This window comes from Oryx dammah, unplaced genomic scaffold, assembly GCF_014754425.2.
Source record: "Oryx dammah isolate SB20612 unplaced genomic scaffold, SCBI_Odam_1.1 HiC_scaffold_17, whole genome shotgun sequence".
NCBI classification, from domain to species: domain Eukaryota; kingdom Metazoa; phylum Chordata; class Mammalia; order Artiodactyla; family Bovidae; genus Oryx; species Oryx dammah.
Genome location: NW_024070201.1, coordinates 75,798,744 through 75,813,180, shown reverse-complemented (window position 1 = coordinate 75,813,180; position 14,437 = coordinate 75,798,744). Strand labels below are relative to the sequence as shown.

The following is a 14,437-nucleotide window of genomic DNA, read 5'->3' as shown; positions in this document are numbered from 1 at the left end:
TATTAACACCTAGCAATCTCTATTATATTAATACCTAGCAATCTCTATTATATTAATAAGAGAGATAATAATGGTGTATATTGTCAGAATCTTTCTTAACAATGATATAACCCCAAATATTTAGTGTCAAATTCCAAACTGAATATTTAAAGTGCACGGATGATGGATTGTGCTAAATTTACATATAAGAGAGACCCATGTGCCTGGGTCTCTGCAGAAGGTTATGTAAGCAAAAAAGGTGACCAGGACACTGAAAATGTATCTGGGCTTTCACCAGGTATTCTAAAGTATCTGGAAAGTGGAATGAGCCACCTTTATGAAAGCATAACTCCAAACAAAGCTGACAAAAATGAGTCAATGATATGATTACCCAATTGGAATATTGAGTAAGGTTTGTTTATTTTTCTGTATAAAACTTTAGTCTTTCAGATTATTGTAACAAACATAACCTCCTCAATAATGTTATGACTGAAATGTTCTTCTTCAACATTAACATGCTAAACAATAGAAATAAAATAATGTATTTAAAGAATCTCACAGAGAGAGAAATAAGAAATCTACTTCAAATATTAATATGGAATGTCTTTGTGTATAGAGGAATAAACCAAGTTTTTAATCATATTTTTAATATTATTTTTCCTAAAATCTGTAATGAGCTCTATTCTGAAGAATATTATATTTTTGAAGAGAAAAATATGAGAAAACTTTTCCCTAATCAAAAAAAATTTGCAGTATTAGCTGCAGCATAACTCATCATACAAAACATAAATCTATTGCTTCAATAGAGATATTTCGTACCACCAAACCATATATATTTTCCTCCAAAATTGTGGAAATCATAAAAATGTATTTCAAACTAAATATATACTTTGCATTAGGAAAATATGAAAATTATATAAGCTTATTTTGATCATTCAGTTCAGTTCAGTCGCTCAGTTGTGTCCGACTCTTTGCAACTCCATGAACCACAGCGCACCAGGCCTCCCTGTCCATCACCAACTCCCGGAGTTTACCCAAATCCATGTCCATGGAGTCGGTGATGCCATCCAGCCATCTCATCCTCTGTCATCCCCTTTTCCTCCTGCTCTCAATCTTTCCCAGCATCAGGGTCTTTTCAAATGAGTCAGCTCTTCGTATCAGATGGCCAAAGTATTAGAGTTTCAGTCCTTCCAATGAACACCCAGGACTGATCTCCTTTAGGATGGACCAGTTGGATCTCCTTGCAGTCCAAGGGACTCTCAAGAGTCTTCTCCAACACCACACTTCAAAAGCATCAATTCTTCGGCCCTCAGCTTTCTTTATACTCCAACTCTCACATCCATACATGACCACTGGAAAAACCATAGCCTTGACTAGATGGACCTTTGTTGGCAAAGTAATATCTCTGCTTCTGAATATGCTGTCTAGGTTGGTCATAACTTTCCTTCTAAGGAGTAAGTGTCTTTTAATTTCATGGCTGCAGTCACCATCTGCAGTGATTTTGGAGCCCCAAAAAATAATGTCAGCCACAGTTTCCACTGTTTCCCCATCTATTTGTCATGAAGTGATGGGACCGGATGCCATGATCTTTAGTTTTCTGAATGTTGAGCTTTAAGCCAACTTTTTCACTCTCCTCTTTCACTTTCATCAAGAGGCTCTTCAGTTCTTCTTCACTTTCTGCCATAAGGGTGGTGTCATCTGCATATCTGAGGTTATTGATATTTCTCCTGGCAATCTTGATTCCAGCTTCTGCTTCCTCCAGCCCAGCGTTTCTCATGATGTACTCTGCATTTAAGTTAAATAAGCAGGGTGACAATATACAGCCTTGATGTACTCCTTTTCCTATTGGAACTGGTCTGTTGTTCCATGTCCATTTCTAACTGTTGCTTCCTCACCTGCATACGTGTTTCTCAAGCAGCAGGTCAGGTGGTCTGGTATTCCCATCTCTTTCAGAATTTTCCACAGTTTATTGTGATCCACACAGTCAAAGGCTTTGGCATAGTCAATAAAGCAGAAGTAGATTGGAAGTATTCAAATGATAAACCTTTTTCATCATACCCAAGTTATCTAAACTGAGGAGACATTTATTACAGTAAAAAAAAAAAATGACTTTCCTTGCTCATTGCAAGAGCAATTGTTTCTTGAAAATAAGTAATATATTTTGCAGCTGCTTCATTGTTTATTTTCTCATCCAGAGCTTTTTCATGGCATTTTGCATCTTTCCATTTCTCAGAGTATAGATTAGAGGGTTCAGCATAGGGGTGACAATGGTGTAAAACACAGCAATGTATTTATCAATGGGTAAGGTAACAGGAGGTCTCACATACGTAAAAATACAGGGCACAAAGAAGAGGACCACCACAGTGATGTGGGAGCCACAGGTGGACAAGGCTTTATGCTTCCCTTCCTGACTGAGATTCTTCACGGAGCGCAGGATGACCCCATAGGAGATGAGTAAGAGTGTGAAAATGGTCACACAGATGGCCCCATCATTGGCAACTACTGTGATGGCAGTAATGTGGGTGTCAGTGCAGGCCAGTTTTAACAAAGGATATGTGTCACACCCAAAGTGGTCAATGACATTAGGGCCACAGAATGGAAGGTTGTAAAAAAAAATTATATGAAGTAGAGCATGTAAAAACCCACCAACCCAAGCCAATAGCAGCATCAGAACACACACTCTCTGATTGATGATTGTCAAATAATGCAAGGGTCTGCAGATGGCCAGGTAGCGGTCATAGGCCATGAAAACCAGGAGAAAAACCTCAGCACCACTAAATAGATGCTCTGTAAAAAGCTGGGTCATGCAAGCTTGAAATGAAATGGTTTTCTTCTCATAGAGTAAGTCTATAATTGTATTTGGGGTGATTGAAGTAGAATAAAAAGCATCCATAAATGATAAGTAGCCAAGAAAGAAGTACATAGGGGCATCCAGTGTTGGGCTGAGTACCACAGTCAGGACAATGAGTAGGTTGCCCACCATGGTCACAATGTAAATGAGGAAGAACACGACAAATAAAATTCCCTGCCCCTGGACACTCTGAGTGAGCCCCAAGAGGACAAACTCAGTTACGTTTTCCCTTTGTTCCATAGGTTCTTCTGTATGTCTTATTCCAGAGTTCAGGACAGCATTATCTATAAATACAATTAGTAAAAGTGACTTCCTAAAATCTTGCAATAATTTGTTTTTTATTCAACAAACAGTCCTTGTGGTTTATTATGTTTGGGTACTTTCAGATATTATAATAGAAGGCTGATTAAATCATCTTCCTTGACCACAAACTAATAGATAGGCAGGTGAATAAAAAAATATATGGGAAAAAATATTACATAAGTGAAGTCCTGTAACTAATTTTCTATCTAGAAACTTAAAATTGTACAGATAGCTAATATCTCAGACAAAAATAAAAGCTGATTAAAGTTTTAAAAAGAAGTAAAGCAAGATTTAATGTCCATTTCATGAAAGAGGTGATTTTCCTCCTTCTAAGGTTGGAAGAAACTTCTTAACCAATCAATTAATCTCAAATAATTATATCTGACAATTTCAAATATTTTAAGGACTTAGGAAAGTATAACAAAACACCACTGGACAAAAAAGTCTGAAGATACACATGTGAGATGATGTGCACAGAGTTATTATCAAAAGTAAAGATCTGTAAGCAGTTAACTAACAAAAGACAAAAATATGAAATAAACTAAAATATCAACAAAAAGAGGAAAAATGCCTCTAATGACCAACAAACATATGATAGGATGCTGAAGCTCATCTGTGAATAGAAAAGTAGGACTTGAAGTCACAGCTTGCTTAGTACAGCATTTGCTTGAGTTCTTGGAAGTCAATCAGTCAAAATATATGGATGCTACCTCATTCTTTAATTTTAACAGATTAACATGCCATGTTTAGAGAACATAAAAATTGAAAGTAGGGTCAGATTTATAAATATCTGAAATGAAAATATTGTCAAGTCATTAACCTTGAAATTAATTTCTAAGAGTACTTTCTGGAAGGTAAATTTATTTCAGATCGTTAGAACATGAAATTATCCAAAAGGTGTATTGCTGAATAGAATCAATTTTTACATATTTAATAATCATGAAGGAATCCTAACATGGCTGATTATGAAAATCACAAAGGAAAATTCTTAAAGGATTGAATTCTCACTCCACCAATGTACTCTTATTAAACAGAAAGCCTCGTTAAGAATTTTGTTTCTGCTAGGCAGGTTGACAAGAAGTCTAGGGGTCCCCAAGGAGAGAAGGGTCTGGAATTCTCAAGGAGGAAGAAAGGACAAACTTTATTTCCTTCTCTATATTCCTAAGGATTATTTAACAATAATGTATTCTGCCTGAGGACAGTCTCTGGATTAAACCTTCTGGCTAATTCTGTTATCTTAAAATGTAGATTATGGGAGTAGGTCTGGTGAGGTCTGTACAACCTCCAGACATTCTTTGGATTCGTTGGAGAGTATATAAACTCATTGCTAATGCTAACAAGTGGGTACTCTCTGCCCTCTTCTGATGCCTATGTCAGAAGCTTTCTCTATCTCCTTTATACTTTAATAAAACTATTACACACACACACACAAAAAAAAGAATTTTGTGTCTGAATACACTTCCTGGGTTACCTGCAGAAGATGAAATTATTCAATCATGTTCTGAGCTCTGGTGCCATCTCTTTAGCCCTTCATGCACTGATGCCATCTCTGGCAAAATAATGAGCAAGGTACATTCAGCATCACTGGATTTTGAGTCAGTCTTGCAGGACATGTAATTCATCTCAGACTTTCAGAAAAAAAATACTTTTCAATTATTGGAATTTTCAAAATGAATATGAATGTCCTGTTACCTAAGGAACTCTGAATCTTGATTGTGAAAAAAAACTCAAAATGTTTACTACAGTTAGAATTTGTCCTAATAACAAACAAATGTTAAATCACTATTTTAATTCAGAGAAAGAGAGAGAGAAAAAACTTCAAATTATGTAAGGATTGTTTAAAGTGAAAAAAATAAATTTGCTGCTTGTGTCTATACCAGTGAAAGTGAAATGGACTTTGCAAAATTTTGATTCTCACTTATATTGTCCTGTCTTCAAACAGCATTGTTGAATTTTGGGATTCTTGAAGGACGGGAATAGTTTCATACATACCCTTCATTATGTTCTGAGTCCATCATTTTAGTTCTAGTAGAAGCCTGTCGTGTGATTGCTGCTGCAGACAAACACTCCTCAGGTAAAGGCAAAGGGCTGTGAACACGTGGTCTGTATTTACCTGCAGTACATACAGGTGAGGCACCCAGTAGGCACATCTCCAAGGGTGATTTTTGTCTAATTAAATTCACTGGAACTTTAATCATAATTTTGAGGGTAGAGTCTTTATCTCCAGAGATGGTACCAGAACAATCACCATGTGGAACACGACTTATAGAATCCTGTCCTTTGGGGGAAAATTCATAAAGTGTAAATTGAGACCATATCACCAAAAGGGAAAATCAAATCTGGACAGAAATGAAATATGTAAAAACTTTCTAGCTTAAATCAAACCTTAAAAATTGGCAAATAGTTTTAAGTTTAAGCTTTATCTTTGAAGATAATATCTGAATTTATTTCCAAATATTATTAATTTTAACTTCAGAATAACTTATTTAAGGTTTATTTCAAATACAGATTAAAGTTGTCATATGATTTCAGACAGACAAGTTGATAGAATCTATTTTAGTATTAAAATGGTGAAAGAGAAAACATTTATGGGATTATTCTATTTATCTCAAAGTGCTCATGGGGCCTTTGCCAAAGTAGAAAACACCCTAAGCTGTGACAGAAGTTGCTGTACATTTTTAAAGGTTTAAATCATACAGCATATATTTACATCATATATGTATATAGCATATATGTAAATATATACTTATAAATAAAAGAAAAATATAACATTTTTCATTTACAAATTAAGCAATACAAGCCTAAAATTACCTGTGTAAATTTTCAGACATTTTCTACAGAAAGATAATAATACACATTATATAAAATAATCTATATTAAAGGTATCTAAAAAGCAGGACTTCCCAGGTGGTGTTAGTGGTAAAGAATTTGCCTCCCAGTACAAGAGTTGCAAAAGATGCTGGTTTGATCCCTGGGTCAGGAAGATTCCCTGGGCTAAAAGATAGCAACCTGCTCCAGTATTGTTGCCTGGGAAATCTCAGGGACAGAGGGACTGGTGGGCTGCAGTCCATGAGTCCATGGGGTCACAAAGAGTCAAACACAACTGAACATACATATCTAGAATAAAAATTATATATATATATATATATATATATATATACACACACACAGACACACACACATAAAGGATAATATATATATATTAAGTGGATGCAAATAAAAGAGTGCTTAGAAAGAAATGTAGTTTTCTTTATAGCAAATATTAGAAAACAATAAATATTTTAAGAAATGAACTCAGCTTTTGTCTCAAGATACTAGAAAACAAAAATTAAAATAAACCTAGACAGCACTGTAGTTTGAAACGGTACTGAGAACACAGACATCATTTAAAGAGGAATTCATTAAAAATAATAAATCTATTTAAAACCAATAATTGAGCACTCACACATGTGACTCAGATGGTAAAGCGTCTGTCTACAATGAGGGAGACCCAAGTTCAATCCCTGTGTTGCTAAGACCAATAAACCAATAATTATCTTTGAACTTTAAATAAATTGATACATTTCTAGAGAAATATACTAAGAAAAAAAAAAGAAAAAAAAATTATCAGAATCAACATTGAAGAGAGGGGAAATTCCCTGATGGTCCAATAGTTAATAATCCACCTTACCATGCAGGGTCTGTGTGCTTAGTCATTCAGTCCGACTTTCTGCGACCCCATGAACTTTAGCCTGCCAGACCCCTCTGTCCATGGGATTCTGCAGGCAAGAATACTGGAGTGGGTTGCCATGCCCTTCTCCAGGGAATCTTCTCCACCCAGGGATGGAACCCAGGTCTCCCGCATTGCAGGCAGATTCTTTACTGTCTGAGTCACCAGGGAATCCCCACAGGGCAGGGGATTTGGGTTCAATCCCTAGCTGGGAAACTAAGACCCCACATGTGTCTGTGTGCTAGTTGCTCAGTCATGTGCAACTCTTTGCGACACCGTGGACTGTAGCCCACAGGGCACCTCTGTCCCTGGGATTTTCCAGGCAAGAATCCTGGAGTGGATTTGGAGCAAGTAAGTTCCTGCCACAAGTTCTGAGCTTGTGTGTTCAGAGAGTTGACACGCTGCAAAGAATGATCCGTGAGACAACGGACATCCTGCAGGCGGAACTAAGACTGGATGCAGTGATACAAATGAAATTTTAAAAGAAATAAATAAAATGGTTAAAATGGTAGATTTTAAACAAATATTGAAGAAAGAGGCATCACTCTCGAAGCTCGAGATCTTAAAAAGATGATACAATCATAAAATTTAAATTAAAAGATGATACAATGATATTATAAATGAATTCATGGAAGTATCAGTTCAGTTCAGTTCAGTCGCTCAGTCGTGTCCGACTCTTTGTGACCCCATGAATTGCAGCACAACAGGCCTCCCTGTCCATCACCAACTCCTGGAGTTCACTCAAACTCACATCCATCGAGTAGGTGATGCCATCTACCAGGGACCAGCCCCGGTTGGATCCAGTGTATCCGAAGAGTGGATAGCATTGGTGATGAGAGATTTATTTATTTAGAGATATAGAAGGAGATAAGGATTTATTAAAGATATAGAGAGAGATAAAGAAATAATGTTTCAGTTAAGAAAATAGAGGAGAAAAAGAGGCTGATATTCCTTGGTTTACACAGAAAGGCAATAAAGTCCCAAGACAAGGGACTTATGCTGTTCACATAGGTCACAGGCGCCCACTTGAATAGCGGAGGAAGCCCCACCTTGGGCTCCCTCTCGCGTGGGTCTTAGAAGCCCAGGCAGAGAAGTGAACACAGTGAGTCCCTGAACTCCAAGGGATCAGCCTGAAAAAGAGAGTAAGAAAGAGAAAGAAAGAAAAAGAGAATTGACACGGGGGAGCCAAGTAGTGATGAGGTGAGGCCCAAAATTTTATTTTTCCAGGGGGCTTATATACCTTAAGCTGTATATAGAGAATAATAGAAAATACAAAGTCATGCAGGCTCAGCAGCCTTGACCCTTATCGAGACCAGGCTTTCTCTCTGCATACCTATCTGTATACACAGGTCTTAGGTGATTTACATCATCTTCTTGCCAGGAGGCCTATTAGCATTTTATGGCCCTTTTCTGATAAGGATCTCTCAACCAGAAAATTTATTTGCCCTAAAAGTGTTGTTCTTTCCAAAGTCTGGTGCCACTCTCAGAAAGCACTAAATAAAGTTACATTCTTACATAGCAAGGATACAATGATTTATAACAAAGAAAGAGAAGCACAGTGATTTATAACAAAGAGAAAATTCATTAACTCAAAAGTCTAGTATTGCTAACATCAAAACTACTATATTCCTATTTCTGCATCCCAATTACATTGATTAATATCCTCCCAGGTGACTAAAAGATAAAGGATATGAAGGCCTGGCGGCAATCATTAACTCAACAATGAAACCCTTCACCAATATAATTTTTAGCTGTTTAAAAGGCTATGTATATTTAAGATGTTTTAAGCTTCCCGTGCCTCTTACAGTTGGGAGGCTGTAAACAATCACATGCGTAGTTGTTAAAAGTCCGGAGAAACCTGACAGGCAAGTTAGAGAGCCATCAGAGGGGTTTGAGCTGAGACACTCCTTTTATATGCAGGAGACTATTAACTGGAGCTCTAAGTTAACTTTTTCCAGAGAGAGGTGGTCAGGGATAGCCCCTTGTTAATGTCAGAGGAGTTGGTGAAAGTCATGAAATAATAAAACAGACAGATTCTGGTTTTGGGGTAGTCCCTCAAGACCTGACTTGTCTTGCCCGCCAGGTCTCTGCGCATGACCTTGTCATGGGTGGGGTCTCCCGTGCTGGCTCCCGGCAGCCATCCAAACATCTCATCTTCTGTCGTCCCCTTCTTCTCCTGCCCCCAAGCCCTCCCAGCATCAGAGTCTTTTCCAATGAGTCAACTTTTCGCATGAGGTGGCCAAAGTACTGGAGTTTCAGTGTCAGCATCATTCCTTCCAAAGAAATCCCAGGGCTGATCTCCTTCAGAATGGACTGGTTAGATCTCCTTGCAGTCCAAGGGACTCTCAAGAGTCTTCTCCAACACCACAGTTCAAAACATCAATTCTTCAGTGCTCAGCCTTCTTCACAGTCCAACTCTCACATCCATGCATGACCACTGGAAAAATCATAACCTTGATTAGGCGGACCTTTATTGGCAAAGTTGCCTTAAAGCTCAACATTCAGAAAACTAAGATCATGGCATCCGGTCCCATCACTTCATGGGAAATAGATGGGGAAACAGTGGAAACAGTGTCAGACTTTATTTTGGGGGGCTCCAAAATCACTGCAGATAGTGACTGCAGCCATGAAATTAAAAGATGCTTACTCCTTGGAAGGAAAGTTATGACCAACCTAGATAGCACAGAAGTATACTTGCCAAGAAAAGAAAATGAAGCACTGCTATGAAAAAGACAACTCTCTAATCACACAGAGCAAAATAAGTAAAAGCTGGAATAATCTAACATCTAAATAAATCAATGCTTAGAATTACTTTCCCCTTCAAAATGTCATTCTCATGTGGCATTCATCAATCAGTTCTATAACAGTTAATCCATAAAAGGCACCAATCTTACATAAACACTTTCACAGAAGGGAGAAAATGAACGTGACTCCTAATGTATTTTATGCCCCCAGAATAACCCTTAACAAGGACATTACAAGGAAAATAATTAGATCAATTTCTCACATTAATAAATACACAAAATCCTGAACATAATTCTTATTTTGATTCCTTTGGATGCTTTTGGGGGGATTTTTTAAAACTTGTTAATATGGTTTTTGAGTCACATCCTGAGAAGTGCTCAATCTAAGACTAATCATGTCCCACTACTGACGTAAAATCTTTCTGAGTATTCAACCAACAGCACTGTCCCTGTGAACAATGAGGTTTCCCAGCTGGTGAGAATAAACACTATTCCTGGCCCAATGTGAGCTCCAAGCCCTCTTTGTAATCCATCAGGGTAAATCTCCCTCCAGCTTCAGGTATTTTCCTCAAATGCAAGCATAGATCAGTACTCTGATGAAACTTGAGTAATGAAGAATCTCTCTCTCTCTCCCACAACCCCCTCAAGACTCCAAACTATAGTTGTATCCTCTGCAGCATTTTACTCTCATAAATTTACTTGCCTTGGTGTCCTCAGACCCTGAACTTCATATCTTCAACTCAGAAAGTCTATTGGGATTTTTTTTTTTTGATGTATCCTTCTGTGTACAACAACATGAAACATTTTAAAAGTAATAAACAGGGAAACACTTGGAACTCAACTAAATTTCCTTCTCTTGGTGATCACTGCCACTTAATTCTTATATCTGGTACCTCAAAAATAATTATTTTCTTTTTTTTTTTTTTGAACCTGACTGCTTGTTTCTTAAAAAGTTTACATGCATATTTACAGTAGTTTTAATCATAAGTTAAAATAGCTGGAAACAGACAAAATATCTCTTAATCAAGAAAAGCTTAAAAGGACTGTGATACATCCACAAAATGGAATGCTAATTAGCAATAAAATGAATAAACTATTGATAAACACAAGGATGTGCATAAATCTCAAATACATAATACTATGAGAAAAATAAATATTTAAAACTGTACAGAATAAGCATAATCTTTATACAGAAAATACAGACAACTGAACCAAAATTGCTGGATTTAATAAATACATCCAATAAATTTTCAGGGTACAAAATCAACCTGCAAAAATAAGTTGCATTTATATAGTTAACAATAAAATATATAAAAAGAAAATTAAGAAACTAATCCCAGTTAAAATAGTATCAATAAGAATAACATACATAGGAATAAAGTAATTAATGGAAGTGAAAGTAAACTGAAAAATATATGACATCAATGAAAGAAATTAAAGGAACAAAGAAGGATGCCCAATGTTCATGAATTGGAGGAACAAAGAAAAATATTGTTAAAGTGGCCACACTATCCAAATCAAATGGAAAAGATCAGCAATCAAAGAAAATATATGAAGTTAATTTATAAGCAGTTCATGGGAAAGAAATATAAATACCTTGAAACATGTGAAAACATGCCCAAACAGGTGACATTCTGACAATAATTATAAACATCAAAATTTAAATACATAAAATGATTGACTCAACAATTCTACTCCTTGGAACTCATACAGACAAAATTTAAAAAACTTCATCATAGAATTATTATACACTGAGGAAAACTGAAGAAAACATGAAAATGACCAGATGCATCAATTTTAGTGTAGCTGCATGAAAGAGCTAAGTAGTGGGAACTCACGAGACTGAGTTAGGATCTAAAAGTTAACCAGTATGCACAGACCTCCAGGAGGCTGTGCAGTAAAGTGAAAAATGTATACACTGAAGCAGAGACACAAACACATAAATGAAATGTGCTTGTGTTTGCAGATTATAACTTGAACAATCAGAGAAAGAGAATATAGTGACTACACCTGAAAGGACTGGGAGAATCTGGGTTACGATGGGGATGAGTTTTATTCTACATGATTTCATTTTGCATGAATTCCATTTTTAGAATAGAATTTTTTCTTATTTAAAAAATTAAAATAAATATTATGCTAAAATTTCATATGAATACAAATGAAACTGAGGAAAAAACACTCTATACACACAATATATTTTAACTAGTACAATAAATAGAAAGAAGATAAAAAATAAGAATCTAACAATAAAAACAAGAATAAGAAAAAATAAAAGTAAACACAAATGAATTTAAAATTAGTAACGCTATAAAAATTTCATTGACTAATTTGTGACATGTTATTTATTGACTTCCTAGTTTTAATGTATGCTACCTTTCAAGATTCAGTGATAAACTAGATATTAGTCAGTTTATATGCCATCAGGGAATTGCTATTAATAAATAGCATGAACACATAATTTAATTATAATTGGCATTAGTCTGTTAAAGAAATGGAAAGTATGTATCAAATTTATGAAGACTTTTACATTCTAAGAAGATTTGCCCTAATGCTAATTTACTAACTTCATAATGGATAAGTGAAGTGAAGTCACCCAGTCATGTCCGAATCTTTGCGACCCCATAGACTGTAGCCTATCAGGCTCCTCCATCCATGGTATTTTTCAGGCAAGAGTGCTAGAGTGGATTGCCATTTCCTTCTCCAAGGGATCTTCCCAACCCAGGAATCGAACCCGGGTCTCCTGAATTGCAGGCAGACACTTTACCGTCTGAGCCACCAGGGAAGCCTTGGTCTGCTTTTTTTTTTCCTCTCCAGAGCTTCTTTATAGCATTAGTCATTCAGAATTTTTTAGACTATAGATTAATGAGTTCATTATGAGAGTTATGACTGTATAAGATACACTCAATTATTTTTTAATGGGGAAGGTCTTAGTGGGTCTTCCATATATAAAAATACAAGAACAAAGAAGCAGACTATCACAGTGATGTGGGAACCACCGATGTGAAGGGCCTTCTGCCTCCCTCCTGACTCCGCTTCTTCAGAGTGCAGGATGACTCCATGGCAATCAATAAGAGCAGAAACACAGTAGTGCAGGTCAGTCCTCCACTAGCCAGCACTAAGAGGCCAATAGGGCTTCCCTGCTGGCTCAGAGGGTAAAGCATCTGCCTCCAATGCAGGAGACCTGGGTTCCATCCCTGGGTCGGGAAGATCCCCTGGAGAAGGAAATGGTAGCCCACTCCAGTATTCTTGCCTGGAGAATCCCATGGACAGAGAAGCCTGATAGGCTACGGTCCACGGGGTCACAAAGAGTCGGACACGACTGAGCGACTTCACTCACTTACTCACTCAAGAAGCCAATAATATAGGTGTTAGTACATATGAGTTTCAATAAGTGTTCATGTTACACATAAAGTGATCAGTGACTTTGGAGCCACAGAATGGGAACCCATAAATAGTGCCAAGTTGCATTACTGAGTGCAGAAAACCTCCAACCCAGGACACTACCAGCAGTAAAACACACACCCACAGCCCCATGCATTACGTCTGTGAGTTCAAAGTTTTACTAAGTTTTAGTCATGATAATGTGCAGGTGGCCCACCACTGTCAAAATATAAAAAGAAAGAGAGAGGCCCAAGAGGAACCAAGAAATACTGTTCCTTGGTTCCATCTACTCTGAACAGGAGCTGAGTTCACATTTTAGAAGAAGTTAACCTACAAAACAAGAGGAAACACTTTTAAATGCATTATCAGTTGAGTTCAATTCAGTCGCTCAGTCGTGTCCGACTCTTTGGGACCGCATGAACTGCAGCACGCCAGGCCTCCCTGTCCATCACCAACTCCCAGAATCCACCCAAACCCATGTCCATTGTGTCGGTGATGCCATCCAGCCATCTCATCCTCTGTCGTCCCCTTCTCCTCCTGCCCCCAATCCCTCCCAGCATCAGGGTCTTTTCAAATGAATCAACTCTTCACATGAGGTGGCCAAAGTATTGGAGTTTCAGCTTCAACATCAGTCCTTCCAATGAATACCCAGGACTGATCTCCTTTAGGATGGACTGGTTGGATCTCCTTGCAGTCCAAGGGACTCTCAAGAGTCTTCTCCAACACCACACTTCAAAAGCATCAATTCTTTGGCGCTCAGCTTTCTTTAGAGTCCAACTCTCACATCCACACATGACTACTGGAAAAACCACAGCCTTGACTAGACAGACCTTTGTTGGCAAACTAGTGTCTCTGCTTTTTAATATGCTGTCTAGGTTGGTCATAACTTTCCTTCCAAGGAGTAAGTGTCTTTTAATTTCATGGCTGCAAAACCATCTGCAGTGATTTTGGAGCCCAGAAAAATTAAGTAAGCCACTGTTTCTACCATTTCCCCATCTGTTTGCCATGCATTGATGGGACCAGATGCCATGATCTTAGTTTTCTGAATGTTGAGCTTTAAGCCAACGTTTTCACTCTCCTCTTTCACTTTCATCAAGAGGCTCTTTAGTTCTTCCTCACTTTCTGCCGTAAGGGTGGTGTCATCTACATATCTGAGGTTATTGACATTTCTCCTGGCAATCTTGATTCCAGCTTGTGCTTTATCCAGCCCAGCATTTCTCATGACATATTCTGCATATAAGTTAAATAAGCAGGGTGACAATATACAGCCTTGACGTACTCCTTTTCATATTTGGAAACAGTCTGTTGTTCCATGTCCAGTTCTGAATATTTAGAACAACTTTAATTATAAACTCAAATAGCTGGGAACAGCCAAAATATCTCTTAACTGATAGAAAATAAACTGTGGTACCTCCATAAATCAAAATACTACTCAGCAATAACATGAATAACTTATTGACGAACACATTG

General features: G+C 37.3%; 1 protein-coding gene across 1 annotated transcript; it reads right to left on the bottom strand.

Moving 5' to 3' along the window:
• Window positions 1-2,158: 2,158 nt before the first annotated feature.
• Window positions 2,159-3,070, bottom strand: LOC120876986 (olfactory receptor 4A47-like). The gene has a single exon (XM_040259296.1). The coding sequence runs from the start codon at window positions 3,068-3,070 to the stop codon at window positions 2,159-2,161; it is 912 nt and encodes a 303-aa protein (XP_040115230.1).
• Window positions 3,071-14,437: the final 11,367 nt, after the last annotated feature.